At 38.6% G+C, this 25581-nt stretch overlaps 1 protein-coding gene across 3 annotated transcripts in view; it reads right to left on the reverse strand.

Moving 5' to 3' along the window:
* LOC121323906 (latent-transforming growth factor beta-binding protein 2-like) overlaps positions 1–25581 on the reverse strand; it is a 93974-nt gene that overhangs the window by 45950 nt on the left and 22443 nt on the right. For 2 of the 3 annotated variants that reach the window (XM_041265234.1, XM_041265232.1), the window contains exons 4-7: positions 7609–7790; positions 6181–6351; positions 1975–2172; positions 85–392 (exon numbers count right to left, since the gene is read on the reverse strand). In XM_041265234.1, the coding sequence (XP_041121168.1) occupies positions 85–392; positions 1975–2172; positions 6181–6351; positions 7609–7790 (859 nt within the window). The remainder of the gene's footprint in view (positions 1–84; positions 393–1974; positions 2173–6180; positions 6352–7608; positions 7791–25581) is intronic. The other variant, XM_041265233.1, reaches the window with a different exon arrangement.

The raw sequence follows: 25581 nt of genomic DNA on the forward strand, positions 1-25581 counted from the left end.
ATCATGTAATTAGGTACATTGTTACTAGGCACCTTGACCAAACAAATCTGATTGGCAAATTAGCTGCCTCTGTCTCACACTCACCTGCCCATCAATGGTTTCCTGGAAACATCTTCCTATGTATCCGTTGAGTCTGTTCTGCGGTCTGGAGTGCCCATTTTCATTCCCAATGCTGTTCCCATTGGTGTGGCTGTGATCTTCGGAGTGTCCGTTCCCATTAGCTAGCTGGGACATCTGCTGCACTGAGAGCACAGGCTGCTGTTCCTCAACGCTGTTCTCTTGCGTTCTGGGAGGAACCTGACCCGGCTTCACGTGGGCCACCTGGTGGACCTCCACCCCCGCTTCAGGAGGGTGTTGAATGTGAACATTTACCAGGGAAGGGTAAATGGAGGCTGCAGGAAGAAGAGATCAAACTTAGCTAATAGAGTTGAACTGAGCTACAACTGTGTTATTGTAGACATATCAAATCACAGCACAGCACATATATATGAAACCAAGTCCAGGTTCTGGTTAACGCAGGTCAATACAATCAAATTACGTCTCAGACCTGGAAATGGTATTGAATAAATTGGATAAACTTTAAAAGTAGCAGTGCATCTACCACACAGTTATCCTGTACACTCAACTCTCAAACGAGATAAACAGATGATTCTGTTCGGTTTTGACAACTGGACCATTGCCGTTTTTCTTGCAAAGCACCCAAACGTGAATCTAAATATCAACGCTAAATTATAAAACTTACAAGCACCACACAGCACCTAATAAACAAGGATCTGAAGGACTCTTTAACAGCTGTATATTAAATCACACTGCATCATTGTGCCTGGGACACAACAACTTCTTTTTGATAAAGCAGTTTTGTGAAGGGGGGGGGGGGGGGGGGGGAATAAAATGAAGGAATAACATCTCATCTGGCTTCTGCTTCCAGTTACTGTACTTCATCAAAATGGGAAGCCATGAGGGAAAAATAAGCTGCTGTAGTTGAGGGCTTATTACATATTTATAGGGCTGGCTGGATTGATGTTCTAAGTAATGCATTTCCTGTTCCTACACACAGCTACATATGGGTGTTCTTCAGCAGATGGTTACAGGAATGGGCAGTTTGTGTGGAGTGTCACGCACATACATATATTCTGTGCTCCTAGCTGCTCCGGAGCATTAATTGCATGCCAACAGCAGTGGGTACTTTTCATAAAAACCAGCATTACCGTCTGGGTCAGTATAGTGAACGAGCTCAGCTTAAACCACTTTTTATGTCTACAGCTGGCATGGGGAGATACCTGATGCCCTGGCATGAAGTCTAGGAAAAACACTGGTAAACAGGAGTGCTATTAAGCATCAGACAACACAACAAAAACACTTAGAATATGAACTGCACTGCCACTTTCACAAAACCACTGCTGCTAGGAAGCAAGACCATCTCTAATACAGTTAAAAAAATAATAATAAAATTGCAAAACATTCATTAAAACAGTGAGTGTTTTTGTGAATTTGTCCCAATAGTTGAAGACAGAATAGTATAGTTTTGTAGATATAAGAATAAAACACAAAGGTTTGCTTTTAAACCATGAAACTTGATTTAGTAAACTACTGCCCAGCAGTGCTTTGTGAAACTGGCTCCTGGTATTACAGTCATTAAATCCTAAACAGGATTTGGCAATAGCATGTTATTGTCATGCGTTAACTTGGTCATTTTTACGTGATCAATACATTAGGTTATACTGTACGTCATTTCATTTAAATCACTTTTAATTGCCGACAAGTAAACTATATATTAAAATGCTGCAAAACAGCTGTTATACTGTGTTTATTAGATAAAAAAAACACAACAGAACAGTTGTACAATGCTGGTTGTCTTCAAATTTATTTCAAAACTAATTACAGAGGTATAGCATATGCAAGGGCTTGTGTCAATGTATTTGATCTGACAAGTGGGAAAGACCCATTGAGTTTGAGTGATCTGAGCATTGTTACCTAGCTGGTTAGACAGCGGCAGGGTATACATGGAATGTGATGAATTGCTCGCAGTGTGACTGCTCCCCTTGCCTGCATGTTGTTTCTCTGGATGTGGCGCCGGAAGGTGACAGAATTTCCCTGTGGAGTTCGATGGGCACCAGCACTGGTCTCGTCCGATGCAGCGCCCCCCGTTCATGCAGGGAATCTGGCAGAAATCTGTACGGAAATTGCAGAAAAGTCATTAGCAAGAGAAGTAGAAGGCCTGTGCTTCTGTTCTCCTGCAAACTAAATTTACTTGATTTATACACCTTCACAAACTGGGGGCTTCCTGGTTTGACAACTAATGAGCAGAAATAAAAGGTCCCTGAATAGAAGGTAATGAATTTTTTGTTGATCATCCCATTTTCTCCTTGCACTCTTATCCTGGTTCCCTGACCCCACACCTCCACTCACATGAAACTCGACTCTGCCAAAATGAATTTATGTAGTCACGATTTCCTCTTCGGACAAGATTTCTAATGTACAACTCTCATTTAAAACACTCGATTTAAAACCTCACCATGACCTTTAGCTCTTCCAAGCAATAAACATTTCAAACTTTAATGGGATTTTTTTTTTTTTTAAAAAAGAAAAACATACATACATTTAAATAAATAAATATATAGAATATATATTCCAGGTTTCACGTTTTCCTTCAGCACATTACGAGTGTGAGAAAAAGAGAAAGGAAACTAATGGTGAATTAAAGAGCAGTGCTTTAATACTGTGCATTTAGTCATTCTTTACATTTAAACACGTGTGTATCATTATCTATAAAAGGCATGAATTGACGACTGATGAAAGCTATAAATTAGGTGTTGCATTTGACTATGTTTAAGAAGACACATTTGGTGATGCTGGTGTTTTGTAACTGAACTATATCAAGTTAAGACCAACCACACAGCATTTGACAAGCTGCACAAAGTATCGGTTTATCAGCCGAGATGATTGCTGGTTGTTAGTTGCATTGAAAATTGCTTATAACCTGTGGTAACTTAGTAAAGCCCGGCCACGCAGAATTTGACAGGTTGCACAAAAAGCGATAAGCGATAAGAGATGACAACCTGCATGATGAGTGATTTTTGAAAAATCGTGACAATAAATTGTGATATGATATTAAGCAGGGTGATATAAAACAGGTTAATCTCTATATACACATAGTATATATACACACACACCATAACTAAGTCTTTTAAATGGGTAGTGTAAAAAAGTGTTTATTTTTTACAATATGCTCCTCAAAAAGCAATCAACTTGTTTTTAAAATACAGTAATGTCTTTAGAATGGTTGTTTGCTTTTAGATTCACCTTTCCATTTCCAGTCCTGTTTAAAAAGTTGTATTTTACATAGTAATGGCCATAAACCTTTCTCTAAATTGTTAGTTGATCAGGGTGTACTGGTAAAGCACTGTTATGCCTCAGTCCCTCAGCCTCCCTCTAATGGTTACAGTACCAGTATCCCATTGTTCAGTACAGTTCCCCTACCCAGATGTATAATGAAAGGCTCAGACACCAATTCAAGATTTTGGTTAGCTGCAGTTATCAAATTATACAGTGGAGCCTTAGTTAAATAACGTATTAAATCATGAAGAACTGCTGAGTTCCACATGTATCCTAATGTTAGCTGACAACCTATTACAATTGTGACAAATAATATCAAATCTTTCCACCCAGCCCAGTCTGTGAAAACACATTCAGGACACTGATTTGAAGGTAAGAAAACAAAGAACCAACTAGTAGTGCCAGGCAGCACATTCTCCAGGCAAATGGCTTTGCAACCCAAAGAGACATCTGTCTGGAATTGAGAAGATAATATTATTAGAAAAAAAACCTACCCTGGCTGCACATGCCTATCCCAAATTAGTTAGGAATGATAGTGCTTTAGCTACAGTACACTTATGAATCAATTATGGAGACTTGCTACATCCAAACAGGGGCAGATCTTAATACTTCTAGATTATTGCTGCTGGTGTTTTCCCCCAGTGGTGATTTACTGACCCACTTTATTAACTAAACAGAAACTATATATTATACAGTTTCTTTGGTGGTGGTATCAAAATCATACAAACTGATGTGACTCTTGACACATAGATCCCTTTGAATATTATCTGCTTGTATATGATTTACTGGAAAGTATATTCAAGAACTACAAAAACAAAAACAGGGGCTACCTGCGTCTGCACACCTGCTAAGTTATACACCCCCCCCCCCCCCCCCCCCCACAAAAAAAAAAAAGAAAAAATCCTTTTGGCTTGGGGGTGTGCATAGCTTTCAAAAGCAAAACAGTGCCAAATTCAGCTTCAAAGCAGCTAAAAAAAGTAAAAGAAGATATAAATCAAAAAGCCCCCATTAATCCTTCAGTAACCTTATAAAATATCTATAGTAGTTCACCAATTTGGATTGTGGTTTTTTTACTGCAATACATAATTGCAACTCCTTCTAAAAGTTTACCACTGTGTTTGTGCACTTTTCCCATGCTTTACCCATGCTTAAGCTATGCATTAACCTGAGTTTACCCTGGTTTGCCATGTTCATTACTGTGCTTTACCATACCTCACTATTCTTTACAAGGCTTACCTATGCTTTACCATGCTCTCACTATGCTTCATTACACTTTGCTATGCTTTTACTGTGGGAAACTTTTATAAGGCAAGGTTGTTCAAAAAACATATTACAGCAGATTCATGACTCATGAGTTTTACACAGCTAGTGATTTCCCTTTAGATCCCCTAAGACTCTTCTTTAATGTTAATTATGAAAAGAAAAAAAGAAAACACATGAGCCCTGCTGGCATGCAGAATGCTGTCAGAAACATTTAATCCAACAATCCCATCAGCAGCATTCCATTGCTTTGCATTCTGCACTTAAATTCATAACGATGCAGTTCTTCCTGTCTGTAGATCCAAGGGAGCTTAGGCAACGTGTGTAAACAGGACTACAGGAAATAGTGACGTGGTTAGAAATGCATGTATTAAATTAGATTTGCATAATGACTTTAAAAAGTGCAAGTTTTCTGTTAAAATAAAATGTTTGTGGTCAAAATGTATCCCTAAGCAGACATCAAGTCTAGTTTCTTAATAATGTTTCTGCACGGTGCCATGACACTGTACAGCTTTAAAAAGAAATCCATTTAACCCATGCTAGGGACTGTAAGCAGCTAGTGTAGCTTTAAATTGATATCTTGATTTAACTGCGACTCAGAATTTTCCTACACAAAAGGGTAGATAAAATACATTCCCAGGTCCTGGCTATGCACTTAACTTGAAGTTTTGTCTTCCCTCCAAACATTAGACATGCTTTTATTAAAACAAGAGAGTTGCTTTTACAAAAATAGACACCCACATTTTAAATATTAAAAAAATTATTCAAATGTTTTCTTTAAAAACATGCCATTTCTGATGTATTTAATATAAGAGAGGATGGGTTCATAAAGCAGGCTGAGATTGCAATGTAATCTTTAATGCCTTAAAAGAAATAAAAAAAAAACAAACAAACAAACAAAAAGACGCATTTTTAGGGTTAGAAATTTTCACAAGCCTGCACTCATATTATTGAAACCGAGGAGTTTGAACAATCAGACCCCTGCTCGTTGAGACATTTCATAATGGCTTTAGAATGGTTTTGTACCCGTCTTAGACAGCTACCCTCTCTACTGCCTGTGAAATGGCTAATGCAAATCCCAGATGTAATGTAATCCCTACAAATCCTGGTTTACACTGTAGCACTTTAGCCTTCCCAAAGCATAAAAATTGTTAAATCAGAGTAATCAAAAGGGTGATGATCAATAGGATGGGGGGGGGGGGGTCTAAGCACAGCAATCCTCCTTTTCAGAGCATGAGGGATCAGAAATAATCAAAAACTTGGAATTCAATCAGCACTTCTAAAGAGATCACTAGAACAGACTCTTAAATAACTTTGTCTGTTTGGTAACTATCTTTCTTTAAACTATATGTTTTTAAGCTACATAATCCGACCACACCCATAACATGTTTTTGGTTCTTTCACAGTGGTGTTACTTTACTGACTCGAATCATGAGGAGCTGCAGCAAGAGATACGATCACTGTACTTCTTTGGAGCGTTAGACTTTTCAGCAGCACAGAAGTCACACTCTGAGTTCCTTTACGCTGCCTCTCAGGGATACTTGGCAAAAGCAGTTTTCAAGGTTTAAAAATAAAAATACTTACAGATGCGAAATCCTGCTTTTGAGATGTGGCTCTGGGTGTTTTCGCTGTAAACGGTCGTAGTGTCCCCTTTCTCACAACTGTTGTAGCACTGACCATTGTTACAGCTCCTCTTGCAGATCATCGGGGTGAAGACAATCTTTATACGGTCAATGTTGGCCGTCAGGTTTGCTCCTAGGACAAAGACCAACTCAATAAGAAAAAGAGCAATCTCAATTCTGAGCAGCAGCATCCTTGGGGTTTCAGGGTCGTTTGTTTAGAGAGCAGAGGATATAAAAGAAAAGGCTTCTGTGTGGTAGAGGCTTGTTAGCGAACAATGCAGCTCACTGATGTCTAGCAGGACTGCAGTCTATGGAGGGGATCCAGTTTACACTGGGCCGGGCTCCAAGCTGTTATCACAAGGATGAGGTGTAAGTAGGAGAAAGCTGTGTAATAGGTGGGAACGATGTCAATTCACACTACAAAGTGAATAACTTGGTCATGAGACAACTTTTATTTATGGCATTTTAAAAACATCTTATGGTAGTTACAAATTAAGGCTATTATTATGTTTCAAGCCGTCCTGGATTTTTCTTCAAGTTCCCTGATTACGAAGATATTGGAACAGGAGGTGAAGGGCGGAGGCTAGCCCTCTTCAAACCCTCTATCTTGCCAGGTCCTGGTTTTTGTAGCAGGCAGCCTGAAAGCTTTTACTCCATAGCTCCCCCCCCACCCTCCAGCTGTAAGCCTTCTGTTTATGTAGCCCTTCGAAACTTCGCTGCTAAAGCTTCAGATTGCAAACTGCTGTCGCTCTTCAAAAAAAAAACTACTCTGGGCTGACATCTTGGGACTTGGGCCAGTTTCACTTTTTATCTGATGTTCCATTCACAGGAGAGCCTCTCTGTGTCTAGTGATGCTAAAAACACTATGCACACACTTTGCAATGCAGCAGTATAATATGTTGAGCCGATCAAAATTATGAATGAGGTTTTTTTTTTTTTTTTCCCAGACCGGCTAATAAGTTCATACAGAGCAAAAGCCCACCTCAGAATATTGTGCCGCCTACTCAAAGACATGAAAGATTGAATAAGACAGGAAAGGAACAGCTGTTATCAACTAAACTCACTCCTGTGTTTTAGTAACCTTTGGAGAGCTATTCAATTTTGCAAGCTATGTGCTCTCAAATTTAGCAAACTGATCTTAGTGATTCCCTTACTTAACATACTGCATTGTACTGTACACCAAAATATGAATTGAACATTTTAATGAGAATGCTGCCATTCATTTTAAATAGGGAAAAATTGAGCACAAAATAACTTGTATGTATGGCATTTTAAAAAGATCTTATGAAAGTTATTAATTATTACGTTACATCATTTCAGTGTTCTATCAGCTGCACTTTTCTGAAGATAAAATGTCAACAGAATAAAACCCCATTCGTATCATGAGTACCTCTTGGTTCCACGGCATTATTAAGGTTCCCAGTTCCAAGTCCACTGGCTGGCTGATTGTGGTTGCCATTAGGCAGAGCGTTGGAGGTGATCTGTCCAGTAGATGATGGGTAACGCTTGACTGTGCGGGAAGCCCCAGTGTGTTGTGAAGAGGACCCAGCCTGCCCTCTTCTGTCGTGTGTTCGTGTGTTAAAAAAAAAAAAAAAAAAAATAAAAAAAAAAAAAAATGGTATCTTGAGTTATTATAACTTTTTTTTTGGACTGGAAGTTGATACTCTGAAAGACTAAACCTTATCACCTGTTATCAATTAGGAATCAATAAAGAAAATAAGAAAAAAAATATAACTTCATTGACAATTTATTTTGAATGATGCTGAACCAACATTTTAATAATATTTTCAGTGTCCTACACAAATTAAATGGATATAGATATATATTACATTAGTTTACTGCTCTGCTATTTTAAGTGCAGTTATTTCTACTGTACTATTAGAGTGGTCTGCAGTTTTTAAGAGAGCTCAGACTTGAATCACCAATGGCTTTTTAAATTACATTTCTTACTAAACTGCCTATAATCTTAATGCATCTTTTTAAATTTACATGCACATACTTTAGTTTGAACATGACTTTTAGGACATTGTTCCCTTCCTATATGTAATATGTTACAATAGAAAGTATGTATTTTTTATTAGTCTGTGCACAAACACACACTCTTCATTTGAAGATCATTTACACCCCATGGGAATTAAGCAATTACACGCCCGCGTAACTTTACCACGCATAGGCATGGTAAAAAATGATATTGCTGTTAACAGAGAAGGATAGAGAAAAATGTTGGATCACACTGAGGATAAAGGGAACATGGATCGATTTTGCCAGAAAATGCCACGACAAAGGTCACTCGTTGCAAATATATAAGCAAAAGCGAGTAAAAGCTGTTCTTTGCTTTGCTTTGTACACGATGAAGGTGGCACCCGATGCGATCCAGATCGCTCTGCCGCCAGGGGAAATTGACATTGACTTGTTTTGGTAATCGACATCTGACCAGCTCCCTAATTTGAAAATATTAGCTTTTAGATACATAAATCCAGTAACAAATACAGATGATGCTGAGCGCAGCAACTCGCAGTATAATCTTGCCCTGTCTGATCGGAGGCGTTCTCTTTCGGAAGACAAACTAAAAGAGCTGATGTTCCTTTATTTCAATCTTGGAATTTAGTAACACTTTGTTAAAAAAAATAAAATAAAATAAATAATCCATTGTTCTCTACGCTTTTTTTTTTTTTTTTACTTATGTTAGTATTTTGATATCCAATATGAGAGAAGAACCCAATACGACTGCAGCAAAACTTTTGTTACTTTACACATACTTGTACATAGATAATTTTGCATCATTTTAATGTTTTCTGTGCATAATTCCCTGGGGTGTAATAATTGCACAATTGAAGTCTGGTGAACCTTTGATTCTCTAATTGCTGGCATTGTTGTACAGGGGCGGTGAGATCACGTAGAAGTATGAGAAACTGTGTGAGACCCAGGAATACCTGAATAAGAACATGCACCAAGCAAGGGCAAAGGAGAGCAGGAACTCTGTGGAATAACAAATAATTTCTGAATGTCCCAGTGAATTACTTTCTCAGACTTCACTGGTGATTTATTGCTGTTATCTGCCTTTATCTCCAACAGCTGGATCTAATTAACATTGACAATCTAAATTCATGGCATTAGCTAATAAACTGGCAGTACTAATGAAAAAGGGGGACAAATGAAAAGAACAAAAATCCATCATGTTTCTGAAACGTGCTCACAAGTCCAAAAATGTAAATGATATTGTTGTTTGCCAGATTCAAAACTTTCCTGAAGCTGATGTCTGGGTGATGTGACAATTCCCTTTTGTGCCAAAAACATGTCACCCAACACTATTTATCACCCTAACTTATTTCTTACTTGATTGTTAAACATCTTAGTACGCTAAAGTGATTATAGGCTTTATGGTCAAAGTAATTACATTTCAACTGAGATAAAATGATTTAATGAATTTATATATAATAGATATAATATATATATATATATATATATATATATATATATATATATATATATATATATATATACAAACACAACACACACACACACACATACATACATATTGTACAAACATGGTTTTAATTATTGTAGAAGATATGTTGTTTTATGCCGGTTGGGTTGCATGAAGTTAAGCAGTCAGTTTTGTGCATGAAATTGAGCAGTTCTGGGTGCTCAGACTATGAGAAACAATGATCTCCAATTATAAGAGACACCAAGGCACAACATATTATAAAAAAATATATATAGATATATAAATAAACAAAATCACAAAAACTAAGATTGTACTCAGGTAGTACTTTAAAAGAATTGTGCCAAATGTTCTTGGCACAGGATAACACCTGTGCACAATATAAGATGTATTGGGATTTGAACAAATCTGTAACAATGATTGGTAACAGTGTAACAGTGATTATAATGTGATAGGGTATGTTCACTGCTACTACTTTAGTACTGCATGCCAACTAAAGCTAACTTTTTATAACTTAACACTAAAGTTCTATACTCTGCATGCCTACTAAAGCTAACTTTGTATCATTTCTTAACCAGCGATGCTATAGTTCTGAGATGACCGTCGTGATTCCTGGTATAATGTTTTACAGCATTTAAAAGGCAATGGCAGAGTTCATATCTCAACATCAGTTAGTACTACAGATATTACAAGATTAATAAGAATTAGCAACTGAACACCTGTGGAAACACCTAATCTTCTAATGAGTTATACGAATGATATGAGTTATGCCAGCTGATACTGAAAAATAGTACTATAAATCTTGTCTTTAAAAGATAACCAGCATTGCGCAAGATTATTGGTGGCTGGTACAGTCATGACATCTTTTTTCCAAGCCGCCCACACTGATATCCTGTGTGAGCTGTCCATGAGCGGACCAGATGTGCTATTTACTAGTAAAAATGTTCTCTGAAAAATGAAATCATCATTAAAAACGCTGAATACAAGATGCAGTCTTACTTTTTAGTCCCATTTTTACACGAGGGCTCAATGATGCACCTCAAAACAGATTTCCATTCATTTTAACAAGATTATGAAAGCCAAACACTGAAACACTATAAGGAAAAAGGTTCCCATTATGAGAAGATAGTTTTCCATTTGTCAAATCCTACAATCTGTGATGCAGAAGGCATCCAGCAACTTAAAGACCCAAACTAAGACACTGGCTAGATGACTGATCTAGTAAAAACAACGTGTGTATGCCTAATGCAGTGGCCAAGGATCTTTGTTGCAAAACACAACTAATTAGATGTAAGAGCCATGGTGGGGACCCTGCTTTATTACAAAGCTAGTATCAGATCAGGACACAAGCTATCCTGGATACCAACCTTCTGTATATGTTCCAGCCTACTCATTTGTGTGTTTTTCCATTAATTAACTGTAGCAACCCCAAAGGCAGGTCAAGATATCTGAATCTTAATATTGGAGTGTGATGAGTCAAAGGGATTTCGGTCTGTGATTCAGCCTCCCGACAGTAGATGGCATCAAACCAACTCGGGACTTCCCTTACCAAGATCTCGTGACCATGGCAAAAGTCATCTTTTGAGGGGCGGCACCTTGGTGAGGGGCGGAAGTACGAGTATGTAAATTCCAGCCACTGGAGTCAAGTGAAGGATAAGGACACTTGTCAGTTGGGGATTGGTGTTCCACTAACTACAGAGGCGGGACATTACATACTAAAGGGAACGTACTACTGTGTTCGGGGTTGGTCCGAAAGTAAAATAGGAGGAGTAACGGGTGGAGGGAGAGACTGGTTTGGTGCAGCGGGATTTTTAAAACAAGAAAACACTAACATTTCTTTTGTCTTTTTTGTTTATGTATGGGTCGCCACGAAGACAATTAAAGATGAGTCATCACGGTTTGTTTTGGATTTCACCCCTGCACTCCTCCCCTCACACCATTTTGTTTTCTTTTGTTATTTAATTATTTTGTTGTGTATAGAGAATAAAAATAAATTATTTTATTTCTGTACACATAAATTACTGTCTGGACATTCCATTTAATACACTCTCGCCTCACATGGAGTAACCAAACTTAAAATTAATACAAACAGCATAACAAATATTTTAAAAAAAGGTACATTGGAATATATATTACATACTCTTTAGGTATATCAACTTTCACAGCCCGACAGTAGGCGTATTTCAAGCGAATTAGAACAGGGAATTTAAAAACAAACAGTTTTAAAGTTGATAATGACTGCAACATGACTAAAAACAGAAACAATTATTAAAAAAAGGTTCCAAATTATTATTTAAAACCGAAGCCGCTTTCTGAGGGGATAGTTTAAAACTTCAGACAGCTGTTGGAAAGGAAGTGTATTAAACACGAAAACAATTTAAATTGTTAGTTGTGATTAGAGCTGACAGCACAGGCTTATTGGAAACATATTTCCATTAGCAATTAAACAAAACACCTGTAAATAATTTTTAATCACTGATTATTAAATCAGTGTACTTTCAAAAAGATCCAACAACAATTACCGAGACCGCAATACTTCTTGATTGTCGTCCGATAGAATCAAAATCAGACAAGATTGTGATGTTTATCATTTATCCCCAAAGACTTGTTTTTATAGATTGTTTTTGTCACAACTGTACACAGCTGGGTTTTTTTGCAGACAAGTTTGGTTGCAGCTGTTGCAAGTGGGAAAAGTTTAAAAGCATGGCCCTCCAGCGTGAAAAGGAGTTTTACAGCTTTCTACATGGCAAAAAAACACAACTCTGTAGCCTGTTGTCTGAATTCCTCCCCTTGTTACAGGCTGTATTCAAACTCTCAGGAGGGGTTCCTGTCATACTTAACAGTATACATCTTGCATCAGTGTGTATAACACAATACCTGCTGCTGTAGAGTCATATCAAACCACAAATTCAACTACTCTTGTATTTAATTATCTGTACGAACTCACCACACACTGGTTTCATCAATGCATAGCACTAATACTAAGGTAACATTGATTAATGCAAGATTGATGCCGATTGGGGTCTGTGAAATCAGCCATTTGTGTATGTAAACCTGAATTAAGAAGTTTCATCATTAAAAGTCTTGGCCTTGCCAGAAGTCTGATGTTGAAGACTGGTCCAATGCAACAAGCATTACACTTTAGTACAAAATCCCTTATGCAGGAGGCAAGGCAAGACCTTAGTAGTTTCCTAGTTACACATACAAACATGACCCCCTTTTTTTTTTTTTTTACGACCTGCCGAAAACTCATTAATCACTATTAATATGTTATTATGTAATGGCATCTATAATGTAGAATTAAATACCATACAGATTTCAGATAGCTGGCAAACCATTAGGAAATTAACTACATTAGGGAAAGCAAATAGCAAGAAAGATCAGAAACCGCCCGTAGAAAAAAAGTGGTTCAATTTGAAACAGTTCCAGTGCATTACAAAGTACAGTTGTATTGGCATAGGCGGTTGTTTTTCTTCAAACAAGGTGAATCTCTGTGTTAAATCATGCCATTAATTAAATCTCATAAAACATAATATTTGGGACCTGGCTATTGATCTGATGAAATTAAGATTGGCTTTTAAAGTTAGATAGACCCGTGAGATTAGATATCTTATTTTTTGAGGGGGTCCTGGGTCCTGATGAAAAACAGTTACTACTCAACTTCCAGTTCAAAATCCCTTTCAGGAGTTTTAAGCACCTCAGTAGAGAACATCATTTGGCTGTTTACCTCAGTAGAGAATATTACTCGGTGTGTCATTCAAAAAGTAACACACCTTTTGGATCTAGTGGAGGTTGAGGGTCAGAACATTTTAGTGCAAAACAGAAATTCTCCCAAAATATGTTCCAAATGTGACCAATCCAGGATCCTTTGCTGGCATCCAACTCACATACCAAATATGGGTCGGTTCTTAACTGGATAACAATCTGTCCAATCCCTTGAAATAAACCAATTGTAGCCTGTGACACAGCCCAACCCAATGCTGATGAACTTGAAGAACAGACATTAGAAAATGCTACAGGGGTGGGAGGTTTGGACACTGTACTCAAAATGTCAATTAAAATCCTGTGTAACAGTAATTAATGTGTGTTTGTCAATCACACACAAGTAGTCAAAATAACAATTGTTGTGTTTGTTTTGTTTATAGCCTGATTAACATGGAGAAATGATATTGAGGACCACAGTTTGTTGTGAGAACAGACAAGGCAAGGAAAAATACCATCTACTAATAACTGTCTCTCAAAGCATTTGTTTTTCCTCAAAATGATTCTCAGAAGAACTAAACTGAGTGCAGATTCCTTTTTTTATGTCTCTGTGTGCTGCTACAGGCCGTGCTTTGTTAGTGTGTCAGGAATGGCTACATGCTCTGGGATTCTCAAAACAGATCACTTCCTATCGGTGCAATCTGACAATTGCTATTGGTGTTTGTAACCATTGGAAACCGTATTTGCCCCAGTTGCTTTGAAAACTGTCAAGAAATTCCCTTGGGGTGTTTATGGTTGGCATTAGTCTTCATTCATTAGTGGGGACAATAAGACATTAACCTTAACAGGCCATGCATTAACTGTTCCCTCTGAACCTGAACGTTTTCCAGTGGCTGCCCACACTTTTATAACATTTCTGCAACACCAGGCAACAGGGAACACAGAGTAAACCACATTGTTAGTGTGGAATTCGTACAACGCTGCCAAATCTTAACCATCCAAAAATAAGGACCAGATGTTTCTAACTAGCATCAAACAGGTTTGTCTGGGTCACTGTACAGGTAAATATATTGACAAGCAATACTGTAGGTGACAAAAGGATAACTCACTATAATTAGTAGCACATTTTAAACTATGCATCAGCTGCAGAGTCACTTACAACAACACCTCACCCAAAAGAGGGAGCACACAAAGGTTAAGTGACTTGCTCAGGGTCACACAGTGAGTCAGTGAAGGAGCCAGGATTTGAAACAGAGACCTCCTGGTTATAAACCCTTTTCTTTAAGCACCAGACCACACAGCCTCCTTTATTCTGCAAAGAACATTCGACTGATGCTAAAAAACAACCAACAAGGGCTTGGAAAGAAGACAAGGCAATTGCATAAAACTGTGCCTGGGATTACAATTGAACACGGCCATGCTATTAATATAGCGGCTGCAAAGAACTACTAAGTAACAAAATAAACAAAGAATGCAGATAGTTGCTGCTTCAGCAATTACAGAACCTAATTGTGATGATCGTTATTGGGTCTACATAATTATTTAGTTCTTTAAAAGCTGCCATGGGAATAACGGTACCAAAAAGAAAAATATAATACCAGTCAACGGGAAGATGGCAAGCACGGCTGTTAAACCAATACTGAACATAAAGAACATATGCTTGCTCTAAATGTGTAGCTTCTGTTACTTCCTTTCTTTTTTTTTCAGTCTCATAGTTTTAAAAAGTTCTGTTAAATTTATTGGTCCTTTTTGTCCAGTGCCAAAATCGAACAGATTTAAGGCTTTCATTTAAATGCTGAAACCTGCAATTTTGGAGACATGTTGACTGTCTAAACAATCCCATTTGACATTAGGCAGAGGTCCCTGGTGCTTTTAAAACTCTAGCATCACCTGATAATTAAGGAGGTAGCTTGGGTTTGCCTTAGGGTCGAAATGACAGCAATGTTGTAAAAATTGGTTCATTATGTATGCCTAACATGTATGAAATGCTCGGTACATGACCCAAGCAAAAGGTTCTCTGTGGAATACTTATGCGTGTTATAACAACTTGGACAATACCATGGGATTTATAGCACTTTATAAAATGAACAAGAACTCTTTTTTTTTTCTTTTCAAGAATGGCAGACACTTATTCTTTCCCATGCTCAAGTGAAACATCTCTGCAGAACAGCAAGGCTCAGTCAGATGAAATCTAATGAGGTGCGCTGCAGAGCTTGGCCTTAATTAGAACGTTGACTGCTAGGTGAAATATTAAGGAGAGGACGATAGGGGACCATGCTTCAATATTAATTGGGTTACTACTGGGACAGTAATCTTGTCTGGGTTATTTTTGGAGATTAGAATAGAGAAACCTAGGATATCAGATTCCAGGGCACGTGCATTCTTATAATAATTCATTCTAGTTTCCAATTCTGTTTAAAGCCAACATGTGGGTAGTGCAGCACGAGTCAGACAACTGTAATGTATTCGTGATCATTGAAAATTCCCTGGATCTGTGTACAGTTATTTTAATGTATTTGTTTTCTTAAAAAGAGACAAATGCTTATTTGATTTTGGTTGAACAGAGGACTTTTGGATTTGCTATTTCTGGATGCTATACCACAGTTGTCAGCCAACAACTCGGACATCGTCAAGAGAATTGGGTAGAGCGAAGATGAAGTTGACATTGACTGTGGGAGCTTTAGAAAAATATACAGTAGTGTCCTGGCTTTAATGTTTGTATGTTAATGTTTATTTAAGCCAAAAAATGAAATAATTTGTAAAAACTGAACAAAACTCTGAAACATATTTTGCAAGTTTAGTTTTTTTTTCTCCACAAAGGCAGGTGTCTGATAGAGCCCACCACATCTCTGGTCAGTAGGGGCTGATGTAGCTCCGTCAAGCAGCTCAATCCCTGCCTGTTTTGCTTGCAATGCTTCGCACAGCCAGGACACAAACCTGCACTCCACTGACCGCATGACTCCCCCCCACACACCACGCGCTCGTGCCTTTCCCAGTGTGCCACTTGGAGGCCCTTCCAAAAACATACGCTTCTAAACAAACCTCAATAGCCAAGTTTATGTTGTTGAAATGTTTGCTGACAATGTCAGAACAGCTTGGTACAAGCTGGGTTTGAGCCTCACTCTCAGGGCTCACCCTGCACCCCAAGCGGCAGTGTTTAACAAGGCAACACACTGGGGACCCCCCCCCAAGTGTAGTTATTTGTTTTGTAATCGAAGTAATAGAAGAGTGTTACTGAAGTTAGCTGCAATGCTGAGCTCTAATTCTCTAAGCATTATGACAGTTTTATGCAGTATAGAAAGTTAAATCTAGTCTGAATAAGGATTAGTGCTAACAAGAAAAAAAATATATACATATATATATATATAAATGTCCTTATTGGCACTAATCCTTATTCAGACTAGATTTAACTTTCTATACTGCATAAAACTGTGCAAATATGCACTGTGCACCTTTTTTCATGCTTTTTTCATGGATTTTACCATGAATACTGGAAATAGTATTCACACTAGTGAAATGACACGCCATCAGGAAAGCGCTCTCGCACACAACTAGCCAAGGAATATCTAAATTAAGTATTAATGTCAAAACAAAAAAACACAGCATTTAGATAAGGTAGAAAGGGACACACTGTTCTCTTCATTTAAATTCCAGCAAGCTTTTTGAAACATTGTTTTGGTCACTTTCTTTTCCAAAAGTTATGACTACCCAGTGACGGCTGAACACTGAAGAATTTTAGACATGCTTTCATTGGAATATATTCCACAGTTTCCAGGCAACAATGCTGACACTGGCAAAGTGACAGCGAGGAAAAAGCAGTTGACACAGGAGTGCTGCTAATGAGACTGAGGCCAAACACAAAGAAAACTCTGGAAACAAAATGTTTCTGAAGCCAACAGAGGTGTCCTGCCATTTTTGCCAAAAACAAACAGTGTCATAAATATTGTATCAAGCTTTTGGTGGCGCAAATATGAAAACTAATTCAATTTCCATATAAATTGTATAATTTTTTTTTTTTTTTGTAAATGTTGTTGTCGCCAACGGTTTTTTCCCCTGGTTTTCTCCCCAATTTGAATTGCCCAATTATTTTTTGTATCCCAGTTCACCGCTGCAGCCCCCCTGGCGACTCGGGGAACTGAGGCTGGAACACACACCTCCTCCTGCAAATCCATCATTTTCCGCACTGTGGATTCACAGCGAGGCCACCAGACCCATAGTGCTTGAGGACAACACAGATCCCCACTGCAGAACTGCAGACTCCCTATGGGCCACAGGGGTCGCTGGTGCGCGGTGAACCGTGGATTCGCCTGCCGACCTAAGCCCTCCCTACCCGGGCGGCGCTCGACCAATTGTGCGCCTCCCCCTAGGAACCCCCGGTCATGGTCGGATGTGACATAGCCTGGATTCAAAGCTACGATCTCCAGGCTATAGGGTGCATCCTGCACTCCACGCGGAGTGCCTTTACTGGATGCACCACTCCGGAGCCCCAATTTGTTTGTTTTTAACAAACACCTGCTAACTTAGTCCTGAATAAAATGTTATATATGTTTTAATCAAAATGTGTTGCAACAGATTCAGGGTAGTACCTTCAGGGGAGCAAATATGGAGCTATGATGCTACATTATAGCGCCAGGGTACCTCATATATCGTCAGCAACGTTAAATCCTGGCACCAGTAGACATGTTTAATTTTTTTTTCTCAGCAACCATAGATGCTGATAGGTTCTCACTGATGCTGGACTACGTACATGACCACTGACTACTGCAGTTATATGTACGTTACGCACTGTGCATACCATTGGTTTGCAAAATTGCGGCTTCATAAGTTTGGACTTGCATGTAATCTGGTGCGATTGGTTGACACATAATTTCCAAGCTTAATTATTATTAATGTTTTATTTTTTTACTGCTGGTTTTGTAGCCAAAAAAAAACCCCAAAATGTATATGCGACGCTCAGGTGGTGAGTAATGATTACATTAGTTGTAGTGACTGTGAGAGTAATGATTAGAAATGGAACCAGCATGACATTTCTGTGAGCTAGTTTTTCCCTAGCTTAAGTCTGTATTTCAAATAGGTTTATTTTTCTTGCTGTCGTGGACTATTTGGCTGTCAGTGTAGTTGCTGCTCTGTCTTGATGGCAGTGGCTGTATTTATTCATTTTTAGAAAGAGAAATGGTGATGCAGTTTGATTGCAGTTTTCTAATGTGACAGTGTAAGTTCTGTGAAACCTCAGGAAAGAACAAAAATGCACTTTCCACCATGGTGATGCAAAGTATTTATCAGCATGCAAAGGGATGTGGTTACGTTTTTCGCGTACCATGTGAAATATTTTTGGGGGATTGATGATTTAACCAGCAGACTCTCTTGTGCGTAACTTTCAAAACACTTCAGCACCAATTTTCAAAACGATTTGCAACCCTGACCTTTTCGATGTCACATTTTTTAATTTTTGTCAGTATTACATTAAGTACATGGAAAACTACAAAGCATTATTGTAATTCACTATATTATCATAACATTATTCAGCAGGTTTCGTTCAACTTTATAAAGTAAAATGAGTTAATTCTATAGGGTGACGTGAAACTTTTGTCACAGCTGTGCAATGAGAAGTGTAAGAATGCAAATGGGTTATACAAAATAACAAATCGGGCTACCAGTTTTGTGGTCTACCAAGATCTTCTGAAGAGTGAGGCAAATTGGTAAAGTGTCACATGACAAAAAAAACAGACCCAGAAAATGAGTGAAACCACAACAGGGACATCTGCTTCATTTAAAGGCACTGTTGTAAAGTCACACATTTATTTATTTTTCTCACTTGGACCAAGATGATGTTTGAGTACACCATTGCACCAGGCTTCAGTGTGTTTATCGATAACCTGAAACAAACTTTTACATTTTGGTAACATCAAAAGCGCAAACCACAAAATTACAGTGTGGTAAGCATCATTTAAATCAGCAGTGGTCTGTCAGAAAAATGATGGGCTTAAAATCTGTTGTTTTGTGTGCCCCAGCCTTCACATAATCACTGTGGTATTCCTGGTAATCATTATGAGATGTTGCGCTGCTTCTAAACCAGATGGGAAAACATTACATCTCTTGTTGAAAATGCCATGTAGGCAATTATTTTCTAACACTAGGTGACAGGATTTATAATTCATGGCAGCATCTGACTTTGTTTTAGTTAAAGGATTTATAAGTAAAGAACCATTATTGTCCTCATTAATGATATAGTAATATTCTCAAGGTTCCACATGGAATAAATAAAAGACCAAAGGCATAGGCGATGACTGTGTTTGCTCATTCCAGCTTTCCTGGAGCCTGGTTTTATTAGGCAAGTGAAGACCAGACAAGAACACTAACAGGAAATGTGATCAGCAGTTGAAAAGCCATTAACATTTGTTTTTATTGATTTTTTAATTTTTTTTTTAACTAGATTAGGCCACAAGACTAGTCACCATGTCTGGTCGTATCCTTAATAATTACAGAGATACAGGACAAAAGCTTCACTTTGTGACCTTCCTGATTATTATGAGAAACTTTCTTCATGTTGTACACACCTGAGGCATGGCTGTAGCCCACACAATGTTCTTCTGACAGCTGTAATCTCCATGTGTTTCTTTTGTGTACAAATCTGTTTCACTAAAAGTATTTTTTAACATACATTAACTAAATGTATGGAGTTTGGCTTTAGATATTTGGGGACCCTAGTATGTTAAAAAATAGGTTTGCATCACAGACAAGTAAAATGATGTTGCAGTTCGACTGTGGTGACTGCGAATTAGGGGCTAATGCATTCAAGCATTTATGAGTCTGAATTCAACATTGTAAGGAAGGCTTGCAATGAATGAAGGCAGCTACAGTTAGAAACAAATGACCAGGTAACTGGATAACTCCCATGCAACTCATCTGCGCTCATGATGGTAAAACTAAAAATGAATTTACATTTACACATGGAAAACATCTGGCCAGAACTGTAGAACTGCCAGCCTCATTGGCACACTGGTTGGCATGCATTTGTCAGCTTTGTTTAATACACTGGAGATGCTCTCAATGCAAGTGCTAAGGAGTGTGCCCAGCATTAATATGCTGCAATGTTATTTGATTAATGCATTATTTCCAAAGATTGAGAGATTGCTAAAATGTCCATTTGCATGTGCCAAACAGCCTGAAACAATGATTTCGCTATTGTGTTAGATAGCGTTATTACTGCATCACTAATTGTTCATTTCTGCAGATGGGCTTCCTCTTGCTGATTTCAGAGTGTCACAAAGCAAACACAGAGACAGCGTCTGGGTTCTCAATCTAGGATCCATGCTGTTATCTCTATAAAGCACACCTAATTATTATTGTTAGTCTTATTAAAGCAGGAGAATTTTACATTTTAGAAATAATTGTATTGCAATGGCAATCAAACCCTCTCTGTCACACTAATGTCAATCGCAATCTCAGCTGCCCAGGGACTTCCAACACAATCTCCTTAGTGTCAGAATTTAAGAAGCCATCCTTTAGTCTGATATATAATACAACAAGTACTTGTGATTTGTTATTGTTTGGCAAGAGAGTATGCAAACAGGTTTGCAAAGAGTATAGTAAGTATAAAGTTTCACCCCTCGGATGTTGATGGTAATGGTTCAGTCCTTTCATACCATGTTTTAAATGGACGGTTTTCATTTTGATCTGATTGCACTAGTAGGCAGGCGAGGTATAATTGTGGATCGTGGGTTTCTGTATTACAACTCTGTACTCTATTATAAACATCCATATCCCAAAGGCCAGATTAAGTTACAGTGCATTACATGCCAACAAACTGAACTCGTGGGCCACACATGCAATTGATAAGTGCACCCATCTTCACAGTCCTTTAATGAAACAGTACACTTCGCTTTGTCCCTGAAAACCACAGAGCAGTGCTTTGACTAAAAGTGTTGGAGACCTTTGGTTGTATAATTTGTATCTAAGTTGTTTTTAATGGCAGCAGCCCACTCTCCGAAGGCTGTGGTTTCTGTGGTTAGATGAAAGTCCCAAAGGCCTGAAGAGGTATGTAAAAAGAGATTGTGCTGTTGTTCCAGTATTACTCTTTGCCCTGGGCTATACATTTACATTTTGATTGATTTCTTGATCCAAGAAAGGAGATATACAGGCAGCTGGCTCTTTGAGCTTTATATATATATATATATATATATATATATATATATATATATATATATATATATATATATATATGTAGACACACACACACACACACACACACACACACAGATGCTAGTTCTGCAGGACACCAACCTGTGGGTTTGAAGGTCACAGCCTTGACCTGGGGTTGCTTTAACTCCATCTAAATCCAGTCTAAGACTGGACTGGATCCAGTGTTAATCTATAATTGCAATTACTCATGTGCTAATGCTTTATTTATAAGCAACACATTTTAGATACCAAGCTAATCTCCAAATGATCACTGGAGACTTCTCCACCCAGTGGCCTGAAGGAACATCTAGTTCGTATGGTCTTTTCCAAAATATGTTTAAATTGGAGCTTTTAATCACTGCAATAGCAGCGAGATTCTCAGAGGTCGTAGCCTTCCTCACACCTCCAAGTAGAGGGGACAGTAATTGGGTTTGACACAGCGCTGGAGTGCAAGGGTAGGAACAGTTAGAGAGCAAAGCCATTCTGTCTGAGGCTTAGCTGTTAGAAACCTTTCATTTACTGAACCCTGCTGGGAGAGAAATGTCTTTTGGAGTCCAATACCACAGCCTTTTTTTGAAGGTAGTCAAAATTGGTTGTAGTCATTTTCTTCGTCTATCTCTTCAATTCCCCCAAGCTCAACAGGTTTAATTTGAACCACATGGTACAGCTTTGGCTACGGTCCCTTTAAGCTCAGTCTTGTTTTGTTTTTTTCTGCTGCTTCTCTTCACATTTTTTGCAAAATGGAGTCTTCAGTATTAAGTTCCCTTAAATTTTACTGTCTACTCCTTAAGCACCTCTGTTTTCTCACCTAAATTCCCTCACATTCCTCAAAACTGACACTGTCTCGCTCCATTCTCCCTTCCTCCTTATTAGTGCTCCTATATAAGTCCTCCTGAGCTCTTCCTCCTGCCAACACTGCCAGCTTCATGCCCATAAACCGATTTGCAATCTCTATGATGGCCAGTGGTAGGGTTACTACTTATCCCTCACTCACAACTTGCCCATTAGCCATGATGTGTTTTTGCCACATTACTAGTACACACACACACACACACACACACACACACACACACACCACACACACACACGCACACACACACACACACACACACACACACACACACACACACACACACACACACACACACACACAACACACACACACACACACACACACACACGCACACACACACACACACACACACACACACACACACACACACACACACACACACACACACACACACACACACACACACACACACACACACACACACACACACACACACACCCACACACACACACACACACACACACACACACACAAGTGTGTGGCGTGGTGTGTACACACACACGTACACACACACACACACACACACACACAACCACACACACACACACACACACACACACACACACACACACACACACACACACACACACCACACACACCCACCTGCGTTGGTACATTACTTGTTTTTTAACTTTGTGTCTTTGTGGTTTTTTTTTTTTTGTTTTTAATGATTGTTTACTGAAGCAATATGGTTATTATAAGGGGAAAGCACTGCCTTAAATGCACAACATGTATACCATATGGGAAGCCGGCTATATATCACAGTTCCAGATTTATTTCTTCAAGTCCCTAGTGTGCAGCTTCCTCTCTCTTCAGCGGCATCAGGAGTCATGTCTTGTTGCACTGCTGCCTCCTGATTCATGTCTTGTTGCACTGCTGCCTCCTGATTCATGTCTTGTTGCACTGCTGCCTCCTGATTCATGTCTTGTTGCACTGTTGCCTCCTGATACATTGCCCTGATTAGGGTAGCAGGAGGACCGGGGGCAGCTAAGCTTTCAGACAGGCAGAGGGATGTGATGCTCTGCTCTCATGTTAACAATCAAAGAAAAGCTCCATTCTGCAACAGGGACCCCATTCTTGTGCTTGTTCTCCCTTTGTTCCTTCAAGGTGTAAATCATTAACATCATCAGACCTCCCCTGATTTAATTTAGGTGCACAATTAAACAGATTCAGTCATTTTCAGTGCAAAGACTGACTGTTTTGATGCTGCCAACACCACCCCTCCCTCCCTTTTAAAATAAAAATGCATTATGCCATGCAACTATATTGTAAAACAAAACATTAAGTCTACAGAATAACTTGTCACCTTCCTTTTTTACTGCTCCATTTCGACAGATTGGCATCCAATTTCTTTATAAATGACCTCAAGGTTTTAGCCTGGGTGATAGCCCTTAAGTGAAACAGTGCATCCGAGATTCTGCTCGGAATTTGTTTTTCTTTGACTTCCATCTCTGCCCCCGGTCCTCGTTACTGGAGATGACATCATCGTCTACTCCATCACTAGGGATTTGAAAACTTCGGTTTGTTACTATTTTTATTACATATCCTCCAGAGCACAATACTTTATTTCTGTACTTAAAGTTAAATACTGCTCCAAATAGTGCATGCCTGTTATGTAGAAAAGATAACCAAGTGGATTTTCACCGTTTTGCAGCCCTCTCTCATGTTTGCTCAGCTACTCAAAACCCTCTGATTTATTATTGCATCACTGTAGGCCTAATTCAAAAGTTTTTAGATAAGAAAAAAACCCATGTAAGAAAAACAATGACTTTTGCAGCAAACTTGTATTAACTAATTACAATGGTGTCAATCCATACTGTACTAGGTTTTTTGGTTGCAAAACACCCATTCCTACAGAAAGGTGTAATGGCATTGTAGCAATGTTGCTACATTTCCACATGCTGTAAAATGCAAGATTCTTCAATCCTAGCAAAACATATTAAATTATATTGTGCATATAAAATGATTGTTTGGTCCTTCCATTCCTTCTGCAAAACTGTGTCCAAATAAAAAATAAACACACCCTTATAAACCAAACATAACCAACTTCACTATATTTATGTTTCTCTTCACCCCAGCCCCTGCTCCCCCCCCCCCCCCCCCCCCCCCCCGCCCCGCCAACAACCCATCCAAGCTGCTTGATACTTACACAAACATATTTTAAAAGGGGGGCTGTCAAATGGTGCTGTCTGAATACCAGGTATCTGTTTATGTTACTGTAAATAAAAAGTAGAATCTTGAAGTTCTGGTTTTTTTTTGCACCTCAAACCACACGCTTTCGTGCACTAACATTGAATACTTCCCAAACATGAAAACGCGTTTCTAAAATATAATTTGTTTTAGAATGAGGAGGATAACAGTTTGGAAGGTAGGGGAAATTAACCCCATCCCTGCCAATTTAAAAAGGGCAGAGCTTTGCTCTGCCACAGTCAGACAGAGAGAAATGTCAAGGGTCGAAAAGTAATACAAAAGTTTGTTCCACTGTTCCATAAACCCTGCTGGGCATTTTTCAAAAAGCAACTCCAATGCTTGGTTCTGTTCCACTCCTCTGACCTCTTGTGCTTATTTATATTAAAAGGAGCTTATAGCTTAGTTTGATATCAATTCCTTTTGATTTATTGTTTGAAATAATAACTGGCAGGACGTGTATTTAAAAAGCACTTTCTGCGACCCTCATGTTACAACTCTTAGCAAATGAATAATGTATGGTGTGCTGAATCATAGTTATTACTCATTGCATTACATGTACACTCCGGTGTAACTCTTACATCAAAGTGTTGGGGGCTTTAGAGTCATTGTAGACATTCAAACTGCTTTTTGCACCAATTTCCAACCCTCCTTTTCCAACAGTCTGTGATTGTAATAGGAGTTAACAGGGTCCATCTCTAATGATGTACCATAATACTCTTTGAAGATGGTTGATGCTTTGATACTGTTAAGCTACAAGACTTTGGTAATGCTAGATTATTCTTTCTTGCATTCAGGAATAATCCTTACATTAGTTGCTAATTTCCAGTTTAACCCTAATGGGTGTTTTTACTGTATTGTATTCCACTGGTGTGTATTACTTAATTAAGAATAGTTCTTAATATCAGGACTAGCACAGTATGGGGAAAATCACAGCTATAGCTTTTACTATAGCTTCAGGAAAGACTGCCCAGCTGACCTTGGTCAACCCATTC

The sequence above is a fragment of the Polyodon spathula genome, chromosome 12 (assembly GCF_017654505.1).
Source record: "Polyodon spathula isolate WHYD16114869_AA chromosome 12, ASM1765450v1, whole genome shotgun sequence".
Lineage (NCBI taxonomy): Eukaryota > Metazoa > Chordata > Actinopteri > Acipenseriformes > Polyodontidae > Polyodon > Polyodon spathula.